Source organism: Thalassophryne amazonica, chromosome 16, assembly GCF_902500255.1.
Source record: "Thalassophryne amazonica chromosome 16, fThaAma1.1, whole genome shotgun sequence".
NCBI classification, from domain to species: domain Eukaryota; kingdom Metazoa; phylum Chordata; class Actinopteri; order Batrachoidiformes; family Batrachoididae; genus Thalassophryne; species Thalassophryne amazonica.
In genome coordinates, this window is record NC_047118.1 from 80,018,358 (window position 1) to 80,041,942 (window position 23,585).

The 23,585-nt window shown below is 42.4% G+C and overlaps 1 protein-coding gene across 2 annotated transcripts in view; it reads left to right on the forward strand.

Annotated features, from left to right (window-relative positions):
• Positions 1–15,027, forward strand: part of cdc27 (cell division cycle 27) — a 130,851-nt gene extending 115,824 nt beyond the window's left edge. Inside the window, exons 16-20 of one of the 2 annotated variants that reach the window (XM_034190077.1) lie at positions 1,501–1,618; positions 10,744–10,872; positions 13,892–13,966; positions 14,053–14,182; positions 14,586–15,027. In XM_034190077.1, coding sequence (XP_034045968.1) covers positions 1,501–1,618; positions 10,744–10,872; positions 13,892–13,966; positions 14,053–14,182; positions 14,586–14,674 — 541 coding nt within the window. In that variant the 3' untranslated portion in view covers positions 14,675–15,027. The remainder of the gene's footprint in view (positions 1–1,500; positions 1,619–10,743; positions 10,873–13,891; positions 13,967–14,052; positions 14,183–14,585) is intronic. The other variant, XM_034190078.1, reaches the window with a different exon arrangement.
• Positions 15,028–23,585: the final 8,558 nt, after the last annotated feature.

The window sequence follows — 23,585 nt, forward strand, 5'->3', positions numbered from 1 at the left end:
GTCGGGTCACGGGGGCAGCAGCTCAAGCAAAGCCGCTCGGACCTCCCGATCTACACACACCTCCCCCAGCTCCTCCGGGGGAACCCCAAGGCGTTCCCAAGCCAGCCGAGAGATGTAATCCTTCCAGCATGTCCTGGGTCTTCCCCGGGGCCTCCTCCCAATGGGACGTGCCCGGAACACCTCTCCAGCGAGGCGTCCAGGGGGCATCCGGAAAAGATGCCCGAGCCACCTCAACTGACTCCTTTTGATGTGGAGGAGCAGCGGCTCGACTCCGAGCTCCTCCCGAGTGACCAATCTCCTCACCCTATCTCTAAGGGAGCACCCATCCACCCTGCTGAGGAAACCCATCTCGGCCGCTTGTACCCGCGATCTTGTTCTTTCGGTCATGAGCCAAATCTCATGACCATAGGTGAGGATCGGAACGTAGATCGATCAGTAAATCGAGAGCTTTGCCCCCCTACTCAGCTCTCTCTTCACCACGACGGTCCGATACAGCGACCGCATCACTGCAGATGCTGCACCGATCCGTCTATCGATCTCACGCTCCATCCGTCCCTCGCTCGTCAACAAGACCCCGAGGTACTTAAACTCCTCCACTTGAGGCAAGGACACTCCACTGACCTGAAGAGGGCAAAGCACCTTTTTCCGGTCGAGAACCATGGCCTCGGATTTGGAGGTGCTGATTTTCATCAGCACCTCCAAATCCGCACCTTTCCTTGCAATGCTCATGATAGTTATACATGCCGATAACTGCTGGTAATCTCATCCACATAAAATCCTTTTAAGATTGCCTTGCGTCAGTGAAAAGATGGATGTCTCGCAACAATGTCGATGACCGTAGGATTCTATGACGTGGCATCTTTTAACCCATAACATAACTCAGCATGACCCATAGTGCAAACTATTCCTTTTAAAATCCTATTAGCTCAACCAATAATTTGCATCACTTTTTACCAATATTAGAGCAACATTAACTTTTGACCCCTGTACAAACTGAAATGCCATCAAATAATATGGTATAGTTTTCAGTTTGATTGGAACATCTTTTAATTTTGACCACTGTGTAATTCTTCAATTAACCCCTACCTGGTTTCCTACTGAAAATTCCCCCCAAAAGACTAATATCTAAGGTGTATTTGTGCAGAATTTGGTGCTTCTATCACCATTTGCAGGATTCCTCTGAAAATATTCTGTTTTCTGCTGCACTGTGGTGCATTGCAGCACAACATTCATTGTTTATTGGTTAGCTAAAATGGCTAATTGCTCCAAAAATATATGTTATCCATTTTCTGTTTTCCAAGCATTCATCCTTGACCTAAAATACATAAGTATACCAAATGGCAAGTGTCAGCTCTCCCCGGTTTTTGTGATCGAAGCCATACACACACACGCAGACAGAGGCCACGTAGATGTCTTGAGAGATTTAAACATTTTGGTTGCATGGGGTTGAAAAGACTTATGGTACATAACTGTTGTGATTTTTGTGTGATTTTTGTACAGGTACGGTCTGGGCATGATTTACTACAAACAGGAAAAGTTCAGCCTCGCAGAAATCCACTTCAAGAAAGCTCTGAGCATCAACCCTCAAAGCTCTGTGCTGTTGTGTCACATCGGAGTGGTACGTTGGTGTTTTAGCTCTCCCATCCGTCATAATTTGTTATGCTGCTCAGTTGTTGCAGATTGCCTGTGCATAACATTTTTGATTAGTTCCAATCACACATTGTTTCTCGGGAATGCAAAGTCCTGTTGCAGCATTTGACATGATCAGCGTGACAATGTGCAGGTAGGAGGGTTCACATTCCAGTTTATTTCATTGGGCGATGGCATTGGAGTTGAGATCACAAAACCTATGCCGCCCCCACATATATTTAACCCCCACCTCAAAATTTTTTTCAGTCAATTTAAGTTTTTTTTTTTAGCAGTTTGTGCCCTCCTATTATTATCATTGTTGTTTTAAAATGATTTAATCCTTCTAAAGTTTTCTTCAGATTTTATTTAGCACAACCGCCAGTGTCAGCTGACCAATCAAAATTTATTCTGTGGGCGTGCAGAGAAGTTCACGACAACAGTTGGTTGTATTTCATTCCTCCTGAACACCAGAGGGCGATGCTTTAGCACCTGGATTGTTCCATGCGAGCATGCGCAGAGGTCAAGTCTTATACCAACAAAGTCACGCCCTTAGGTGTAACCTGGGTGATGGCAGCCACAGTATTTAAGCGCACATTACCCAGCATTCACTTCTTTTTCCATCTCTCGCATGAGAAGCACAAGGTTGATCTTTTTACAGATCGCTTGTTGACCATAGCCTCGCAACGTTCCGTGATTGGAGTTGCGCATGCGTGCCCTACAGAGGCTGCAAGACCACCAGTTCTTTACTCTGTTCTGCTTACCGCTGTTGGTGAGTAACCCCGCTTGTTGCGGGTATTCGGTTGATTTGGCCTCAGCTCTCGTTGAGTAACTCTGTTGCCACCTCTCACTACTGCTCTTACAACTAACACCTTGGTGTGAGCCTGGGACACTGAGTGCTCTCACTCACTGCACCCCAAATTTTGTGTGTCTCTCATTGCTACACCCACGCTCTAATGTCTACTGTGTTGGTGCATCCGTGCAATCGCTGTCTGGCACCTCTGAGCCCAGAAGATGACCATACGTTATGCCCCTCCTGTCTCGGACATGGACACTTGAAACAAGCACTCACAGACGATGCTTGCTTCAACTGTGTTTCTATGCCATTGACTAACAGGTTAGCTAGACTGTCCAGGCTTGAAGCAGAGATGTCCTCTGCAACACTGGCACCACACTCGCGTAAGGGAGCACATGCTGAGCTCCTTACTGCTATGATGAAGAAGGGTGCCCACGACTTTAACTTGTCTGATAAGGTTGACAACCTGGCCTCTGAATTTGCTCAGATAAAGTCATTACTTCTTTATCTGCAGGCTTCTGAATCTTCTGCTGCTCCTCTCATAGAGCAGTTGTCACCTTCCTGTGAATATAGTGAAGAGGAGCTGACCCCCCCAATTAACTGAATTGTTGCTAAAAATCTGTGCTAAAAAGTTGACCACTTCACTGTCCCAAGGCTGTCAAATACTATGAAAAGCCAACTCAGCGTGCAGCCGAGGAGCAGAAGCCGAACAGAGATTCTGTCTGCTGAAAGAGAAAAAAGTCTCCATTAAAATCCTTCGTGAGCATTGCTGATGATACATTTATTTTACAGTTGAACGGCTTTGTCTCCAAAAATTTCAAAGTTTGTGCAGCACAAACACAGTGAGACAGAAAGAAAGAGAGACAGAGGGCGAGCGAAAGAGAGAGGGAGACAGACAGAGAGGGGGAGATAGATAGACAGAGAGAGACACAAGACTTAATTTTTAACTTTTACTCTGTAACACTTGCTTTGACAATGTAAACATATGTCTCCCATATCAATAAATCTCTATTGAAAGTGGAAACTGAGGAGAGAGAGAGACAGAAAGGGAGAGACAGACAGAGAAAGAGTGCCGTCTTTTCTCTTTAAGTGTATAAAAGTAAGGATATAAAAGTTTATAAAAATGTATTTAATTCTTTCACCAAAACATCAAATCTAGGCTTTCATCTTCGATTCACCTACTGGCAAATTGTAGCTGAACCTTCAGCAAACAGAGCTCTGGTATCTGATCGGAAAAGTATCGGTGTCGGCAGATACCCAAATTCAGGTATTGGGATGGGATCGGAAGTGAAAAATTGTGGGTCAGTGCATCCCTACACTGGAGGGGCATCAATGAGATGACACCCAAAACAGGAATAGTTTTAAAGGTGGAGGCCACTGACATTTTTTTTTCTCTCTTCATCTTTTATGACTGATTTTCACTAGTTTTGCATTTGGCTAGGGTCAGTGTCACCACTGGTAGCATGGTGCGGTACCTGGACCCTACAGAGGTTGCACAGGTAGCCCATCTCCAGGATGGCACATCAAGACATGCCATTGCCATAAGGTTTGCTGTGTCTCCCAGCATAGTCTCAAGAGCATGGAGGAGATTCTAGGAGATGGGTAGTTACTCTAGGAGAGCTAAACAGAGACATAGAAGGTTCTTAACCCATCAGCAGGACCAGTATCTGCTCCTTTGTGCAAGAAGGAAGAGGATGAGCACTGCCAGAGCTCCACAAAATGACCTCCAGCAGGCCACTGGTGTGAATGTCTCTGACCAAACAATCACAGACAGACTTCATGAGGTTGGCCTGAGGGCATGACGTGCTCTTGTGGGCACTGTGTTCACTGCTCGGCACCGTGGAGCTTGATTGGTATTTTGCCATAGAACACCAGAATTGACAGATGTGTCACTGTTGCCCTGTGCTTTTCACAGATGTGAGCAAATTCAACCTTTCACAGACGTGAAAGTGTCTGGAGACACCGTGGAGAACGTTATGCTGCCTGCAACATCATTCAGCTAGACTGATGGTCTGGGGAGGCATCTCCCTGGAGGACACACATACCTCTGCAGGCTAGACAACAGCATCCTGAATGCTTTTATGTATCGGGATGAAATCCTTGAACCCATTGTCACACCCTATGCTGGGTCCTTGGTTTCTCCTGGTGCACAACAATGCCCAGCCTCATGTGGCAGCAGTATGCAAGTAGTTCTGGAGGATGAAGCAGTTGATACCATTGACTGACCCCCCATGCCCGCCTGACCTAAATCCAGTAGAAAACCTCTGGAAGATTATTTTTCGGTCCATCTGACACCCCCAGGTTGCACCTCAAACTGTCCCGGACCTAAGTGATGCCCTAGTCCTGATCTGGAAGGAGATCCCCCTGGACACCATCCCTCGAATCATTAGGATCATGCGCCAACATTGTCAGGCATGCATACAAGCACATAGGGCCATACAAATTACTGCTTACTATTTTGAGTTGCTGCAATTAAATTTTAGCTAAATGGACAAGCCTGCTGCATCATCTTTTCACTTTTATTTTCAAAGTGTCTTTCAATACAAACCTCTGTAGTTTGACCATTTTCATTTCCATCAAACAACGGGGCATCCTTTTGTTCCTAACACAGTACCCAGTCCAGGTTAGGAAAGAAATTCAGCATGGTTCCCCCTCAACTGATGAGGGTTAATTTTATTGGCCAATGTATTCTGTCCATCAGTTACATAGATATCCATGTGAGCAGTATCACATCACACTTTTTTTAGTGTAGTGTATTTTCCTGGGAGTTCAACCTTCACCTCCTGGTTATCTGGACTGTTTGTGGTTGTTCAGCTGCAACATTTCTGTCTGTTTGGGTTTATTTGTTAGTATGACAGAAGCAGATGGTCACCCCACTGATCTGACAGATGTCACTGGTCTGGTCTGCTTTAGGCTTCTTCTATAATCGTACAGTAGTGTTCAGAATAATAGTAGTGCTATGTGACTAAAAAGATTAATCCAGGTTTTAAAAAAAAAAAGTAGAAAAGGGGGTGTTCACAATAATAGTAATGTGGCATTCAGTCAGTGAGTTCGTCAATTTTGTGGAACAAACAGGTGTGAATCAGGTGTCCCCTATTCAAGGATGAAGCCAGCACCTGTTGAACATGCTTTTCAACAGGTTGCCTCTGTTAAATAAAAGACATGTGCAGAAGAGGTTACAATTTGCCAAAGAACACATCAACTGGCCTAAAGAGAAATGGAGAAATATTTTGTGGACTGATGAGAGTAAAATTGTTCTTTTTGGGTCCAAGGACCACAGACAGTTTGTGAGATGAGCGAAATCTTGTTCCAAACCAACAAAATTAATGTTTTGGAGTGGTCTGCCCAGTCCCCGGACCTAAATCCAATTGAGAACTTGTGGGGTGACATCAAAAAAGCTATTTCTGAAGAAAAACCAAGAAATGTGAATGAAATGTGGAATGTTGTTAAAGAATCTTGGAGTGGAATAACAGCTGAAAGGTGCCACAAGTTGGTTGACTCCATGCCTCGCAGATGTGAAGAAATCATCAAAAACTGTGGTTATACAACTAGTTTAGTGATTCACAGGATTGCTAAAAAAGCAGTTTGAACATAATAGTTTTGAGTTTGTAGCGTCAACAGCAGATGCTACTATTATTGTGAACACCCCCTTTTCTACTTTTTTTTTTTTTACTAATAGCCCAATTTCATAGCCTTAAGAGTGTGCATATCATGAATGCTTGGTCTTGTTGGATTTGCGAGAATCTACTGAATCTACTGGTACCTTGTTTCCCATGTAACAATAAGAAATATACTCAAAACTGGGATTAATCTTTTTGTTTGTAACTATCATTGAAAGTTTTTGTTGTTGTTTTTTTCTTCTACATCCACTTTAATATAAATGCTATTATTACGTTTCATGTTGCCTGGTGTTTTAAAATAATCATCTGATTAAACAGATGCATTCTGATTTGTCGGCTCGGCCCAGCTACTTCTCAGGAGAAAATGCAGCATTTATAACTATGCATTTGGATGACATCTCTATAATTTGTCACCCATCTACACAGCACTGGAATTCGGTGTATATTTTCATGAATTTAATGATATGAAATCAATTTTTAAAAGTCCAAAAATCGAGATAATCGCTGGTTGAAAAGAGGTGGACATGTAGTACCACTTTCTTCCAACAGAGGATGTAATGTGTTGTAGATTGTAGGCCCAGTCTGAGTGTTACTTGGCATCAGAGCCAGAGTGCAGAAGTTACTTGTGTGTTAAGATTGAGTTTCACGGATCATTTGCAAGCGGAACATACGTGACGCAGAATCTGAGAAGGCATGACAGCGTGTGTCTGGGCCTCATACACAGCAGTGTTGTTTTTCACACAAACTTGTGCTTTGTGAAGCCGCAGCTGCTTTTGGGCACAAAATTCCATTCGATTTACACTTTTAGCAGGAAAACTTTCATCTAAGAAAATGCAATGTGGCCTCCACCATTCATTAGACATTGCCCAGGCTGAATCTTTTTTTTTTTTATATTATTCACATAGCCAGGTCTGTGGTTAGAGATACATTGGAAGTTTACTAAAAAACAAAAGTAAATAAACAAAAAAATGTGATGAGCATTTAAAAAAGGATTTATGATGTACAATCTTTAGAAGTGTAATTTTTTTTTAAGATAAAGGTGTAGTCGCATTGTGACAGAGTAATCTTAATAGTAAAGTAAGTCCCTTCGGCTGCTCCCTTGCACTCGGGGTCGCCACAGCAAATCCAAGGTGGATCTGCATGTTGATTTGGCACAGGTTTTACGCCAGATGCCCTTCCTGATGCAACTCCACATTACATGGAGAAATGTAAATAATTTGCTCGGTGGCAAAAAATTGGCAAATCAGTTAGTCTTGTGGATTTGGAGCTCTGATGGAATAAGCGTTCAACTACTGAATGTAGGGGAGCAGCACTTCCAGAAGTGAACATAAGACAGATAATGCACAGATAAATCGTCTAAAACGTCTGCCGGATGTCCACTAGCAAGCTACAAACAAGTACAGAACAAAACCGTAAACAAACGTGCCATTACCTGCAAAGTTCTCTGGCTGATATCCACTAAAACGTTTGATGTCTGACGGACTTGCCAATCATCAGCTGACGAGGAACACATTTAATAAATGAGAAAACAGTTTGTACAGGACAACAAAGGACATGGATTGTATCGATTACTCATTCACGCATTTCCTCATCCTGTCAAAGTGTCACTCAGACTTAAGAGATAAGATTTTATTGGTCTTTAATACACTCATTAAAGTAGCATTGCACAAAAAAAATGGGTGATACAAATGCTACAAAAAAGGAGCGGGGTAGACCCCCTTTTGTCAGAACTGCCTTAAATCTTAATGGCATAGATTCAACAAAGTGTTGGAAACATTTCTCAGAGATGTTGGTCAACATCGACATTGGTTCTTTTCTGTTTGATAACCCACATTAATTCATACTTTTGTCCACATTTATTTTTTATATGTATTTGTTAATACCGTTATTCTAGGTTTAACTACGCTATTATACTTTATACACTAATTACCGTTTTTGTTTATCTTGTTAGCTTGTTAGGTACGGTTGACTTATTAATGGCAAATTTAGCTGTTCTAACTATAAATAGCTTATTTTCGTTATTTACAATTTTATTTTACATGGTGTAGATTTTTAATGATTGATCAGTTTAGGAGGTCTGTTAGAAAAGTATCGGACCTTTTTATTTTTTGCAAAAAGGTGATGATTTGAATCACGTGTGCTTGCATGAGCAAACCTTGAACCTTCGTACGCATGCATGAACTTTTTCACGCCTGTCAATTGCATCATTTTCTGGTAAGCAGCCTTTGTGTGAGGACATGTGCAGTGCTCTCGGCGGATTTTCATTTCAAGGAAAAAGACGGAACGACTGGAGCAGCGCCGCATCAAATTTTGCCAGAAACTGGGCGACAGCTAGGTGGAAACCATTCAGATGATTCAGACGGCTTTCGGTGGCTTTTCAGTTGTGTGACTATCAGAGAAATTGTGAAAGAGGTGAGTTGAAGTCTCACAGCATGTCCTGTGAGACTTCAACACGGAGGCGCGTTTGCTCCGCCGTTAGCAGCAGCATGAATTTCGCACGACGGTCCCGCATCACCACAGCGTTCACTTTGGAAATGATCTGGTCATTTCAGCATGTTGATGGCCGACCGGAGCGTGGCTCGCTCTCCACCGTTGTGCGGACGTCTTTAAACCGGTTGTACCGCTCCTTAATCTGTGTGATGCCCATAGCATCGTCACCGAAAGCCATCTGAATCTTCCGAATGGTTTCCACCTGGCTGTCGCCCAGTTTCTGGCAAAATTTGATGCGGCGCTGCTCCAGTCGTTCCGTCTTTTTCCTTGAAATGAAAATCTGCCAAGTGCACTGCACACGTCCTCACACAAAGGCTGCTTACCAGAAAATGAATGCAATCGATAGGCGTGGAAAAATTTCACGTATGCGCACGAAGGTTCAATGTTTGCTCATGCAAGCACACGTGATTCAAATCCATAAGGTTTTTGCAAAAATAAAAAGGTCCGTTACTTTTCTAACAGACCTCATATGTGTTCTTTTTAAAGATATCAACATATAGTACCTAAGTTCTTAGGTTTCCATTTTATAGCATATAGATTATGCTTTTTATTTTCCAGTAGTATGCTAGCAGAGTTACTTTAGGTAGATACCAATACACATTACATCATAGCTTCTGTTTCTATAATAAAATACCAGATTTATAGCTTAGCCTACTAGCTATATTTAATTTTACTGCTAGTCTACATACTAAATTACCTATGCTACAGTTATATATATATGATGTCTTATCTTTCTTATGTCTTATTATTTATTATTATATATACTTTTTTCTTGAGCTGCGTGGGTGTTCCCATGGGATAAAAAAGCTTTTCAACCTACCATCCCTGGTTCTCAAGACCAGGCACCTAAGTGGCTTGACTCTACTCTTTTCTACTCTTCTATTTTACTCTTCCATCCATCCATCCACTTTCTTCCGTTTATCCGGAGTCGGGTCGCGGGGGCAGCAGCTCAAGCAAAGCCGCCCAGACCTCCCGATCCACACACACCTCCCCCAGCTCCTCCGGGGGAACCCCAAGGCGTTCCCAAGCCAGCTGAGAGATGTAATCCTTCCAGCGTGTCCTGGGTCTTCCCCGGGGCCTCCTCACAATGGGACGTGCCCAGAACACCTCTCCAGCGAGGCGTCCAGGGGGCATCCGGAAAAGATGCCCGAGCCACCTCAACTGACTCCTTTCAACGTGGAGGAGCAGCGGCTCGACTCCGAGCTCCTCCCGAGTGACCGAGCTCCTCACCCTATCTCTAAGGGAGCGCCCAGCCACCCTGCGGAGGAAACTCATCTCGGCCGCTTGTACCCGCGTTCTCGTTCTTTCGGTCATGAGCCAAATCTCATGACCATAGGTGAGGATCGGAACGTAGATTGATCGGTAAATCGAGAGCCTGGCCCCCCTACTCAGCTCTCTCTTCACCTTCATTTTACTCTTCCTTTTTAGATATTTAGATATACCTTAGTATACTAGCATAGTTCCACCTTAGAATTGGAATATAATATATAAGATATACCTTACTGAATTTTCATGATACAGTCGCCCATTAAACCAGTCTGCCCATTCAGCTCTAACATTAACAAGGTTTTTTCGTCCACGCAGCTGCCACTAACTGGATATCTTCTATTTTTCAGACCATTCTCTGAAATCTTTAGAGATGGTTGCGCGTTTCTGACATACTCAGACCAGCCTGTCTGGCACCAACACCCGTGCCACATTCAGAGTCACTTAAATCCCCTTTCTTCTTCATTCTGGTGCTCGGTTTGAACTTCACCAAGTCGTCTTCACTATGTCTGGATGCTTAAATGCATTGAGTTGCTGCCATGTGATTGGTTAGCTATTTGTGTTATGAAGCAATTGAGCAGGTGTACCTAATAAAGTGGCCTGTGAGTGTATAAAGTTCACACACCATGGAGAAAAGGTGTATATATATATGTATGTATGTATATATTTAATTTATCTACATTAGTCCAGTCAAAAAACAGAAACATTACTTATCTCATCACGCCTGTGCTGCTAAAATTGCAAAACTTATGGTATCACATTTATCAAGTATTATAATACATATCATATCAGGACCCAACTATTGTGATGCATATCATATTTGGAGTCAAGTGTTATCATCCCAGTCCCAGCTGAACAGTCTTAGATGTACACAACATTTTGCACATTATTGTTAGCAGCGATGCTAATTAGACGTTACATGTGTTTGCTGCATGTTGTCTGTAGGTCCAACACGCACTGAAGAAGTCTGACGCAGCTCTGGAGACTCTGAACAAAGCCATCAGCATTGATCCCAAAAATCCACTCTGCAAGTTCCACCGAGCCTCCATCCTGTTTGCCAATGATAAGTACAAGGTATCACCGCCTGCCTGTGGTCATCAGGACCAGCATGTTGTCATGGTGACCACCCGTCTATGTGCGAGACATGTCAACTCTCACGCATTCAGTGCAAGAAAGAATTTGAGGGTAAATAAGTAACACCAATAAAAGTAAATGATGAGGGCGCTCCTATAGTCAAGGTGGAATCAAATCAAATCAATTTTATTTATATAGCGCCAAATCACAACAAACAGTTGCCCCAAGGTGCTTTATATTGTAAGGCAAAAGCCATACAATAATTACAGAAAAACCCCAACGGTAAAAACGACCCCCTGTGAGCAAGCACTTGGCGACAGTGGGAAGGAAAAACTCCCTTTTAACAGGAAGAAACCTCCAGCAGAACCAGGCTCAGGGAGGGCCAGTCTTCTGCTGGGACTGGTTGTGGCTGAGGGAGAGAACCAGGAAAAAGACATGCTGTGGAAGAGAGCAGAGATCAATCACTAATGATTAAATGCAGAGTGGTGCATACAGAGCAAAAAGAGAAAGAAACACTCAGTGCATCATGGGAACCCCCCAGCAGTCTAAGTCTAGAGCAGCATAACTAAGGGATGGTTCAGGGTCACCTGATCCAGCCCTAACTATAAGCTTTAGCAAAAAAGAAAGTTTTAAGCCTAATCTTAAAAGTAGAGAGGATGTCTGTCTCCCTGATCCGAATTGGGAGCTGGTTCCACAGGAGAGGAGCCTGAAACCTGAAGGCTCTTCCTCCCATTCTACTCTTACAAACCCTAGGAACTACAAGTAAGCCTGCAGTCTGAGAGTGAAGCGCTCTATTGGGGTGATATGGTACTGTGAGGTCCCTAAGATAAGATGGGACCTGATTATTCAAAACCTTATAAGTAAGAAGAAGAATTTTAAATTCTATTCTAGAATTAACAGAAAGCCAATGAAGAGAAGCCAATATGGGTGAAATATGCTCTCTCCTAGTCAATCAATCAATCAATTTTTTTATATAGCGCCAAATCACAACAAACAGTTGCCCCAAGGCGCTTTATATTGTAAGGCAAGGCCATACAATAATTATGTAAAACCCCAACGGTCAAAACGACCCCCTGTGAGCAAGCACTTGGCTACAGTGGGAAGGAAAAACTCCCTTTTAACAGGAAGAAACATCCAGCAGAACCAGGCTCAGGGAGGGCCAGTCTTCTGCTGGGACTGGTTGTGGCTGAGGGAGAGAACCAGGAAAAAGACATGCTGTGGAAGAGAGCAGAGATCGATCACTAATGATTAAATGCAGAGTGGTGCATACAGAGCAAAAAGAGAAAGAAACCTCAGTGCATCATGGGAACCCCCCAGCAGTCTAAGTCTATAGCAGCATAACTAAGGGATGGTTCAGGGTCACCTGATCCAGCCCTAACTATAAGCTTTAGCAAAAAAGGAAAGTTTTAAGCCTAATCTTAAAAGTAGAGAGGGATGTCTGTCTCCCTGATCTGAATTGGGAGCTGGTTCCACAGGAGAGGAGCCTGAAAGCTGAAGGCTCTGCCTCCCATTCTACTCTTACAAACCCTAGGAACTACAAGTAAGCCTGCAGTCTGAGAGCGAAGCGCTCTATTGGGGTGATATGGTACTACGAGGTCCCTAAGATAAGATGGGACCTGATTATTCAAAACCTTATAAGTAAGAAGAAGAATTTTAAATTCTATTCTAGAATTAACAGGAAGCCAATGAAGAGAGGCCAATATGGGTGAGATATATTCTAGTCCCCGTCAGTACTCTAGCTGCAGTATTTTGAATTAACTGAAGGCTTTTCAGGGAACTTTTAGGACAACCTGATAATAATGAATTACAATAGTCCAGCCTAGAGGAAATAAATGCATGAATTAGTTTTTCAGCATCACTCTGAGACAAGACCTTTCTAATTTTAGAGATATTGCGCAAATGCAAAAAAAACAGTCCTACATATTTGTTTAATATGTGCATTGAATGACATATCCTGATCAAAAATGACTCCAAGATTTCTCACAGTATTACTAGAGGTCAGGGTAATGCCATCCAGAGTAAGGATCTGGTTAGACACCATGTTTCTAAGATTTGTGGGGCCAAGTACAATAACTTCAGTTTTATCTGAGTTTAAAAGCAGGAAATTAGAGGTCATCCATGTCTTTGTCTGTAAGACAATCCTGCAGTTTAGCTAAATGGTGTGTGTTCTCTGGCTTCATGGATAGATAAAGCTGGGTATCATCTGCGTAACAACGAAAATTTAAGCAATGCTGTCTAATAATACTGCCTAAGGGAAGCATGTATAAAGTGAATAAAATTGGTCCTAGCACAGAACCTTGTAGAACTCCATAATTAACCTTAGTCTGTGAAGAAGATTCCCCATTTACATGAACAAATTGTAATATATTAGATAAATATGATTCAAACCACCGCAGCGCAGTGCCTTTAATACCTATAGCATGCTCTAATCTCTGTAATAAAATTTTATGGTCAACAGTACGTCAGTACGTATGGTCAACACGCTGGGCAGACACTCCTCGAGCGTATCTCACCTTGAGAGCTCTGATGTGCACACGTGATACATTTGTTTGGATAGCATCGGTCCTGTTTCTCTCTGTGATGGTGTCTCTTTCATAGACCACCTGTCTGTCTCTGCTAGACTCTGTTTTTCTCTCATAACACAGACAATAAACTGATTCCAGAAAGGGCCGAGAGGATGCAGGTTTTCTTCCTAACCACCAACATCAGGAGGTGATTACACAGATGAACTCTTCCCATCTGCTCAAAGTGAAGTTAATCAGAGAAATCACCTGCTGGAGTTGGTGGTTAGAAAGAAAACCTGCACCCTCTCGGCCCTTTCTGGAATCAGTTTGATGCCTGTGTCTTACAGTGTATATATATATATATATATATATATATATATATATCTATATATATATATATCTCTCTCACTCACTCACTGTCTGTGTCTTTCCTCTGTGATAGTACCCGTCTCTCAGACACCTGTCTCACTCTTAAGATGAATTTTTTTTCTGACCATCTGTCTCTCTGCTCTCAGGCTGCTCTGCAAGAGTTGGAGGAATTAAAAGAGATTGTGCCAAAAGAGTCTCTAGTTTATTTCCTTATTGGAAAGGTAACCTTTTTAAACATCATCACATCACCAACTTTACAGTTTGACCTTTGAACTAACCTGCCTGTCTGTCGTCTCTGTCCTCTCAGGTCTATAAGAAGCTGGGTCAGACTCACTTGGCTTTGATGAACTTTAGTTGGGCCATGGACCTGGACCCTAAAGGGGCTAATAATCAAATCAAAGAAGCCATTGATAAGCGATACCTTCCCGAAGATGAAGGTAATCATCTGATTGATGGCATTTTTTTTTTTATTTTAATCCCACAACATGTGTTAAAATTGAATCTTTGGATTAACCCCATAAAACGAGAGTGGCATTCTGGGTGGATCCAGAGTTCCATAAGTAGACTCTAAAGCAGTGGTCTCCAAACTATTCCAGAAAGGGCCGAGAAGGTGCATGTGTTCTTTGCAGCCACTGACTTCAGAAGGTGATTTCACTGATGAACTCATCCCACCTGTTCAAAGGGATGTTAATCAGTGAAATCACCTGCTGAAGTCAGTGGCTGCAAAGAACACCTGCACTCTCTCGGCCCTTTCTGGAATAGTTTGGAGACCACTGCTTTAGAGCATCTAACAACCATTTCACCACTAAATAGAAATGTCACTGTGTGTCTGTATCCCAGCAGCAGACGTGGAGGACAGCCAGGAGAGCAGCATGACAGACGCAGATGACGCTCAGCTTCACACAGCCGAGAGCGACGACGTTCTCTAACCCTGCCCCATCTTGTGCCCTGTCCCCTATCCAAAACCAGCCAGGGCCTTCTTCCTATCCCCCTCCCGTTGGTCTGTTTTGCTGGAAGAGTGCAGCCGCCAGCCAAGATCTGAACAGACAGTATTGAAAAGTGGCATCTTGTACTTGCTGAGCCTCACATTAGCTCGTCCTTGTCCCGATTTACTGCAAGGATTCACTAATACAGACGAAAAAGACTGCTGCTGGCTCTGTAGCCCCGCCCACTTTATCCTCATGTCATCAAACTCCTCCTCATTTGACCTCAGAACTGGGGTTTTTTATGTTCTTTTTATCATCATTATGGTAATAAATCAATAAAAAAACAAATCTAAAGTAATATTGCTGCCCTGTCTGCTTAACGTCTTTACTTGCCAATCAGCAGTTTGCGTTCGACCGGTGACGTGTTACTGTATCTGGCTGTTGTTCTCACAGTCTTCCTGGAGCTGCTGTTCAGGCAGTGATTTTATAAATCAGAACTGATAATTTTCTGCATCCTGACTGGGACATTTCTTGGGGTATTATTATCCCACGCTGAGACACGGATAGCAAATCACGCTCTGTCTGTGCGCGCAGCTGTCTGACTGTCACAGTTTACTTTCAACACTATAAATTATCGAAGCCCCGTCCAACACATTCCAAAATTTATATGCATAATCACACTACATATCCTCAACCTATGAACTTTTTTGGGGTATATAGCTGTGTGTGTGTGTGTCCGTCCGTCCATCCTTTTCTGTGTCGTCAGTGTGATTTAAACATCAGTGCTTCATTTGCTGTCGACGGGGATACTTGGCCATGAGTCGTCTTACTTAGGAACAGACAATTTGGGTCCAAAATTCCCAAAAAAAAAAAAAAAAAAAGGTCCCAAGACATAAAGAACATTTCCTCAGAACTGATCTGTGTATAACACTGGGTAGCTCATTGGCCAATATGAAGCAAACCGGCCATCATATTACTACTCACATGTACCGCTCCTGAACTTTTATCCTACTGATTTTTTTTTTGTTGTTGTTGTTTAAATACCGGGTGCACACAATGTTATTCTTTGATTCTGCCAAAAATTGCCTTCATATCTAGCTACAACCTGCACAAATCACTAGTTCAAAGCTTGTGAATGAACATTTCACGTGAGTATGATTGAAATGGAAAGTAATGAAAAATAATTTGAAGAGTTCTCACTTATTCCAGCATATAGACATAGATAATAATAATAATGTGGCTTGTGTGTAGCCACATGTTTTGTGTTGGACAAACTATTTTAAGATATTTATTAGGTCTACTTGTGGATAGTTTTGGAGCTTTAGGTCTTTAGGTGTTGTTGCTACAAGCTTTATTACTAATATGAGGCTGAAGCTCATAGAGCTGTGTATAATAATTATTGTCATTGCAGGGAAAACCATCTCTCCTGTAGCTAGTTAAGTGTTTTATTCTTTCAGTGCAACTATTTAAAAAATCCACTATTGCTATATTATCCATCATGACATTTGTTATCCATCCACTTTTGATATAGTACCTATATATAGATAGATGGATAAGCTTGCTGATGATTACGCAAAACTTGTATAAACCTTGATTAAAGAATTATAATAATTTTTGTCCCAGTGAGATCTGAGCAAATGTGAATAAAGGAGAAGGAAGTGTCAAAGTGCTAAAAGAAACAAAGAGGGATTAAGGTTACATTAACTAGAGAACAAAAAGAAGGAAATGAGACAGTCAGCTCAGTTATTACTTTAAATTGTTGACATTCTAAGCTGTCTGTGTGTTTTATATAACTTGGGAGTGGTAAGATGGCTGCTAGTTTGCTTGTTTGTACAGTGTGTGGGTCAGTGAGGTATCCAGTGTTACATACAGATCAGTGGTAGCACCACTGAGGGGCCAAATGACTGGTGACTTCTGTTGATCTACATTAGATTAGATAGAACTTTATGAATCCCATGGGAAGACTCCCTCAGAGATACTGAGGTTCTAGCAGCATTGTATAGCATTACACAGGGTAAGAAAGAGTATCAAAACTGAAAGTAAATAAAAACAATTAGCAAAAATAAGTTTAAATACACAAATATAAATACCAGCAATACTGCTCGCTACTGGTTTACTGGCTACTACTGTTCCTCTCCTTCCCGTCCTGTCATTGCATATAAACTAAAATGTATCAGACTTTTTTTTTTTTTTTCCCATTAAAACCTATAGCTCCGAAGGAGGGCAGCAAGGTGATTCAGTGGTTAGCACTGTTGCCTTGCAGCAAGGTCGTCATTGGATTAATTCCCACCTGTGGCTTTTCTGTGTGGAGTTTGCATGTTCTCCCCGTGTTTGTGTGGGTTTCCTCCAGGTGCTCCCACATTTAACGACATGCAGGTTAGGTCAGTTGGAAACTTTAAAATTGTCTGGAGCTGTGCGTGCAGGCGTAAATGTGTACGTGACCCTGCGACAGACTGGTGTCCTGTCCAGGGGGTACCCTGCCTCGCACTATGACTGCTCCAGCCCCCACATGGCTTTTAATTGGAGTAAGTGGTTGAAGATGAGTGAGTGAGCTCAAAAGGAAAAAAGAAAGAAAATGTGTATCTCAGAATATTGGATAAAGAAAAATGTGAACCTCTGATTCTGATGGTCTAGTGGATAAGCGTTGGGCTTGAGACCAGAGGATCCTCTGTTCCTGGTGTGTAGTGAGCAGGCTTGGGGAGTAATGGAATATATGTAACGGCGTTACGTAATTAGAATACAAAAAAAAAAAGGTAACTATTCCACTACAAAAAAAGACGTATTCAGATTACAGGTATATTTAGTAAAAATGGGGATTAGTTCGCAGGATTATAATTTTAATGCATTGTATGATATTATCTCTATATAATATATATTTTTTCTTTGAAACGAAAACGTCCCTTCATGGACAGCGACATGACGTCTCCTAATCGGGCAAAATATTGGATGTTAATGCATTTTTCAATGGAGATTCGCGACTGAACACACTCAGAAAAATACTCGCAAAATACGTGTTAAAATGCCATTTTGACCTGGATATCGAGCCAGTAAAATTAAATGACATTAAATTATGTCAGGAAAGTATTAAACTTACTCTGACACACTCACACATTCCCAAATATTAGTGTTGAAAGTTACACTGATCTGCGCTGTTCAAGCTGCTGAGCTGAGACGTCCTGCTGCAACAGCTGTGTTCAACGCAGCTCCTAAAACCATTACAACACATTTATATATATATATTATATTTTTACACAATTATCCTTTATTGACCGAGTTTCATAATAGAAGTCAGTGGTGTGGGTGCACATCTCTCTGTGTGGGTGTGACTGTGAGCGGCACAGCGCGGGTCATTATAATCTCATTATTTTAAGGTGCAAATAAAAAAAATCCCCAGTCTTGTTGAACAATTTTAATCACTAAGACAAGTATTTTAACTAGACACTGGTCTAGCAGTGGAAAAATCAACTAGACATAAGAGTTAATGGTCCGTGTCATCGGGCGACACGGCAGGAAACATACAGCCGTTTATCATTCAAATATCACAGACAAAGTGACAAGAAAAACCAAAACCACTTACTTATGGAAGGAAATATTGTTTCCCTTGTTCCTCCGTTTGTGGCTTTGCCAACGTGCACAGTTTTCCGGCATATTCCACCTGTTTCTTGAACTTCTATGCACGCAAATCACTAACTTGCTCGGAATTAAAATGGGGATCACGCCTCCTTACTGACAGGATTTACTTAATGGTTTTCATTATGCTGCTGTTCTTATTTTGAAAGTTCAATAAGTGGACTGATATGTTAAACATGCTATGTGAAAGACTAAAGTAAGATCATTTTATGTTTACTGAACAAGTAGTAGACTTTTTTTTTTTTTGTATATTGTTCTGCCACTTTTAATTACAAATTAATCCGCACACGCCTGAGTTTTCATTATCCTTCATTTATTTGGCATTTTTTGTTGAAAATTTAGCAGGTGAACACTGGGTGTGTTTAAAACAATATTGTGGGTGCTCTTAATTCATAATGTGAAGTAAAACAGAGCATGCCATGTAAAAGAAACAGTTTTATTTTTGCTTAATAAACTGTACTATGTGGTCAAGACTATTTCTATTTAGTTTCTTTTGTCTGTATTAGCATATTTGATGTTGGAGTAATCCAGAAGTAATTGAAAGTAATCAAATTACATTACTTTAATATTATGGTACTTGGATTACGTTACTGACTACATTTTTCAACAGGTAACTAGTAACTGTATTGGAATACATTTTTAAAGTAACCCTCCCAACCCTGGTAGTGAGTACCTTGTATGGCAGCACCCTCACATCGGGGTGAATGTGAGGCATTATTGTAAAGTGCTTTGAGCATCTGATGCAGATGGAAAAGCGCTATACAAAATGCAGTATTTACCATTTTGTCCATTAATGTGTAATGGAGGTGAAATGCAGCTTTAATGTCACTTTAAAGACATTATTGTGCTGGCAAGCACTCTGTCAAAATGGCGCACAAATGGTATACTTAATATGGTATATTTAAAAAAAGAAAAATTCCAGGGTAACAGTTTCTTTAAAGTCACCGACAGAGTGAAAGTCCAGTGTCCATGGAGCAATCTCCTGTGCAGTTAGGTTGGGCCAGGTCTAGGCATCAGTCTCTGAAGTCAGACTTCACGTCTCAAAAACGCATTACGCAACTGCCTTGGGACACAGCCCCAAATGGGGGGGCTGGTAAAAGCACTGCTACTTACATCTAATAAAAAAAAACATATCCACAGCAAAATCAAATCAATAAAATGCAGTGCTTGTCACCAGAAGTTGTTTGGCTTGTCTACACAGGTCTCCTTCGTTTCCACTCCTCACAGACGCCGTTGGCCACACACACAGTCATCTCACAGACTCCTGCACTTCTAGAATAGTGCACCAATCACCTTGTCCTTTTCTGCTTGCTGGGGTCCTCATCACTTTAGCACCTGTGTATTAGATAATGCTCGACGAAGTGACGTGGCCAAAATGTCATAGCTGACGTTCTCTCACAATGAATCCATCTGAGTCTCAACCCTCGAGCGACCAAGCTATTTTGGCGACTAATATGACCAAGTGGGGTTATTTATGACCCCATTGACTTTATATTGGAATACTTCTATATAAATGATTGTTTTAGGGTTCTTCATATTTATTTCACTCTCTAATATATTTGTCCATCATCCTTTTCATCCTCACTCTGGGCATCAAGAATTGGTCTCAATGCTTGTGCAGCTGGAAATCTTGCTATTCTCAGTCTGTTGGCCAGGCTTCCTGCAAAAAAATAAAATTGGCAAATTACAATACCATCTGAAGCTATAGTGTCAGAAATCTCATCGATCTTCCCAGGGTCATAAGTGACCCCACACAGTCGCTTGAGGGTTAAGTAATCCTTTATTTGACACAAAATGGTTCCAGCAATATCCCAGGATTATTTAGAAATAAAGTTCCAAATATATCAAGTGGTCATCTTAATGTTTTTCCACCAAATGGCTTGACTACTTGTTTCTGGTACCATGTGTGAACCTCTCCACTGCTGTCTACTCCTCCAAACTTGTCAGTGATGCCACATGAAGCTACTGTGATGTCATCTTCAGTGTAATACACGGGAGAGTATCAGCACTGTACACTTTGTCAGCACTGTAGCCAGGCTGACAAAGAGTCAGAGCTCTATTGAGCCGAGTATTCCTTTAACTTTAACTAGTAATGACTTCATGACTTTCTTTGCAAATAAAATTTTAACTATTAGAGAAAAAAAATGATTCATAACCATCCCAAAGACATATCGTTATCTTTGGCTGCTTTCAGTAATGCTGGTATTTGGTTAGACTCTTTCTCTCCGATTGTTCTGAGTTACTTTCATTAGTTACTTCCTCCAAACTATCAACATGTTTATTAGACCCCATTCCTACCAGGCTGCTCAAGGAAGCCCTACCATTAATTAATGCTTCGATCTTATATATGATCAGTCTATCTTTATTAGTTGGCTATGTACCACAGGCTTTTAATGTGGCAGTAATTAAGCCATTACTTTAAAAGCCATCACTTGACCCAGCTATCTTAGCTAATTATTAAAGGATTCAAAATAATTTTGTCATATGCACAAAGGAACATGTTCCCTGCACAATGAAATGTCTACTGCATTTAACCCATCCTAATTGGCAATTAGGAGTAGAAGTCGCCATTAGGCGCCCGGGGACCAGCTCCAGATGTACATCCCTGCCTTGGTCAACAGCAGGGCTGAGCAAACCAAGACCGACCCATAACAAAGGACACACACATAACACACAACACACATAGGCCGGCCCGGTACATAAACACATAAACACTGAAAAATATAAACGCAACACTTTTGGTTTTGCTCCCATTTTGTATGAGACGAACTCAAAGATCTAAAACGTTTTCCACATACACAATATCACCATTTCCCTCAAATATTGTTCACAAACCAGTCTAAATCTGTGATAGTGAGCACTTCTCCTTTGCTGAGATAATCCATCCCACCTCACAGGTGTGCCATATCAAGATGCTGATTAGACACCATGATTAGTGCACAGGTGTGCCTTAGACTGCCCACAATAAAAGGCCACTCTGAAAGGTGCAGTTTTGTTTTATTGGGGGGGGATACCAGTCATTATCTGGTGTGACCACCATTTGCCTCATGCAGTGCAACACATCTCCCTCGCATAGAGTTGATCAGGTTGTCAATTGTGGCCTGTGGAATGTTGGTCCACTCCTCTTCAATGGCTGTGCGAAGTTGCTGGATATTGGCAGGAACTGGTACACGCTGTCGTATACGCCGGTCCAGAGCATCCCAAACATGCTCAATTGGTGACATGTCCGGTGAGTATGCCGGCCATGCAAGAACTGGGACATTTTCAGCTTCCAAGAATTGTGTACAGATCCTTGCAACATGGGGCCGTGCATTATCCTGCTGCAACATGAGGTGATGTTCTTGGATGTATGGCACAACAATGGGCCTCAGGATCTCGTCACGGTATCTCTGTGCATTCAAAATGCCATCAATAAAAAGCACCTGTGTTCTTCATCCATAACAGATGCCTCCCCATACCATAACCCCCACCGCCACCATGGGCCACTCGATCCACAACATTGACATCAGAAAACCGCTCACCCACACGACGCCACACACACTGTCTGCCATCTGCCCTGAACAGTGTGAACCGGAATTCATCCGTGAAGAGAACACCTCTCCAACGTGCCAAACGCCAGCGAATGTGAGCATTTGCCCACTCAAGACGGTTATGACGACGAACTGGAGACAGGGCGAGACCCCGATGAGGACGACGAGCATGCAGATGAGCTTCCCTGAGACGGTTTCTGACAGTTTGTGCAGAAATTCTTTGGTTATGCAAACCGATTGTTTCAGCAGCTGTCCGAGTGGCTGGTCTCAGACGATCTTGGTGATGAACATGCTGGATGTGGAGGTCCTGGGCTGGTGTGGTTACATGTGGTCTGCGGTTGTGAGGCTGGTTGGCTGTACTGCCAAATTCTCTGAAACACCTTTGGAGACGGCTTATGGTAGAGAAATGAACATTCAATACACGAGCAACAGCTCTGGTTGACATTCCTGCTGTCAGCATGCCAATTGCACGCTCCCTCAAATCTTGCGACATCTGTGGCATTGTGCTGTGTGATAAAACTGCACCTTTCAGAGTGGCCTTTTATTGTGGGCAGTCTAAGGCACACCTGTGCACTAATCATGGTGTCTAATCAGCATCTTGATATGGCACACCTGTGAGGTGGGATGGATTATCTCAGCAAAGAAGAAGTGCTCACTATCACAGATTTAGACTGGTTTGTGAACAATATTTGAGGGAAATGGTGATATTGTGTATGTGGAAAAAGTTTTAGATCTTTGAGTTCATCTCATACAAAATGGGAGCAAAACCAAAAGTGTTGCGTTTATATTTTTGTTGAGTGTAAAAAAGCACACACGAGGGAAGAAGAGAGAAAAAAAAAACCCTCATAACCACTGCATTACACAGCAGCAATGAGGAAAAAAACCCCCATCAGCACAGAAAAACAATAATCACACAGACAACAAAGACGCAGGACGACAACCGAGATTTGAAGGTCCAGTTTATCAGAATACTCCGGAGGCAGCCTATTAGGCACCATCAACGGCCTTGTCCGACAATCCTGGAAGGGGGAGGGGCTCAGCCCTGAGCAGTCCACTGTCCACAGTCAACATCAGAATTGGAGAAGCTGAGGGGAGGGGAATGACCAGGGAGCGAGGCTTAAGTGTTGATCTTCTTGAGGAGGTTTTTTATCACAGCGGCCTTGAAGTGCAGCTGTGTTTGGGGAAGCCAAATGAATATCCAGATTAGCACACGCCTGAAAGATTCCACAGTTCTGAGAACAGAGTGGCTCTCAATACATCTGAATGTAGAATGTGGTCTTCCCTGACGGTCAAAGCGGATTTCCAGAGCTGCAATCCTGCCCGAGATGTTTTCCAGCGTGCGGTTAACACCCGCCAACTGCGCAGCAACTGCCTTCCCAATCGAATCAATCATGTAGGGCAGCCTGGAAGGCCCAATTAATGCGCCATGCCCGCTCCACACAGCAGAAAGCCGGTCACCACCAAGCCAAATATATACACATCTTCGACGTCCTCCACAGAAAGCGTGTAAATGCACATGACCTGCCATCTCCTCTACGAGTCCATCACATAACCCATCACATGCGTCCCGGCAGGACAGGTCGGGTCCTCCGCCCCTGAATGTCTTGTGGTAAAAATAGTGTCAATTGCGTTCAGACACCACTTTAACAGATCCATTTTTGTTGTTTTCCAGAAGAGCAAAGCTGCAGCCTCACAGACAACACGCCACAGAAGCAGGAAAGATAAGGAGGGAGGGAGAAGAGAAAAATGTGTCC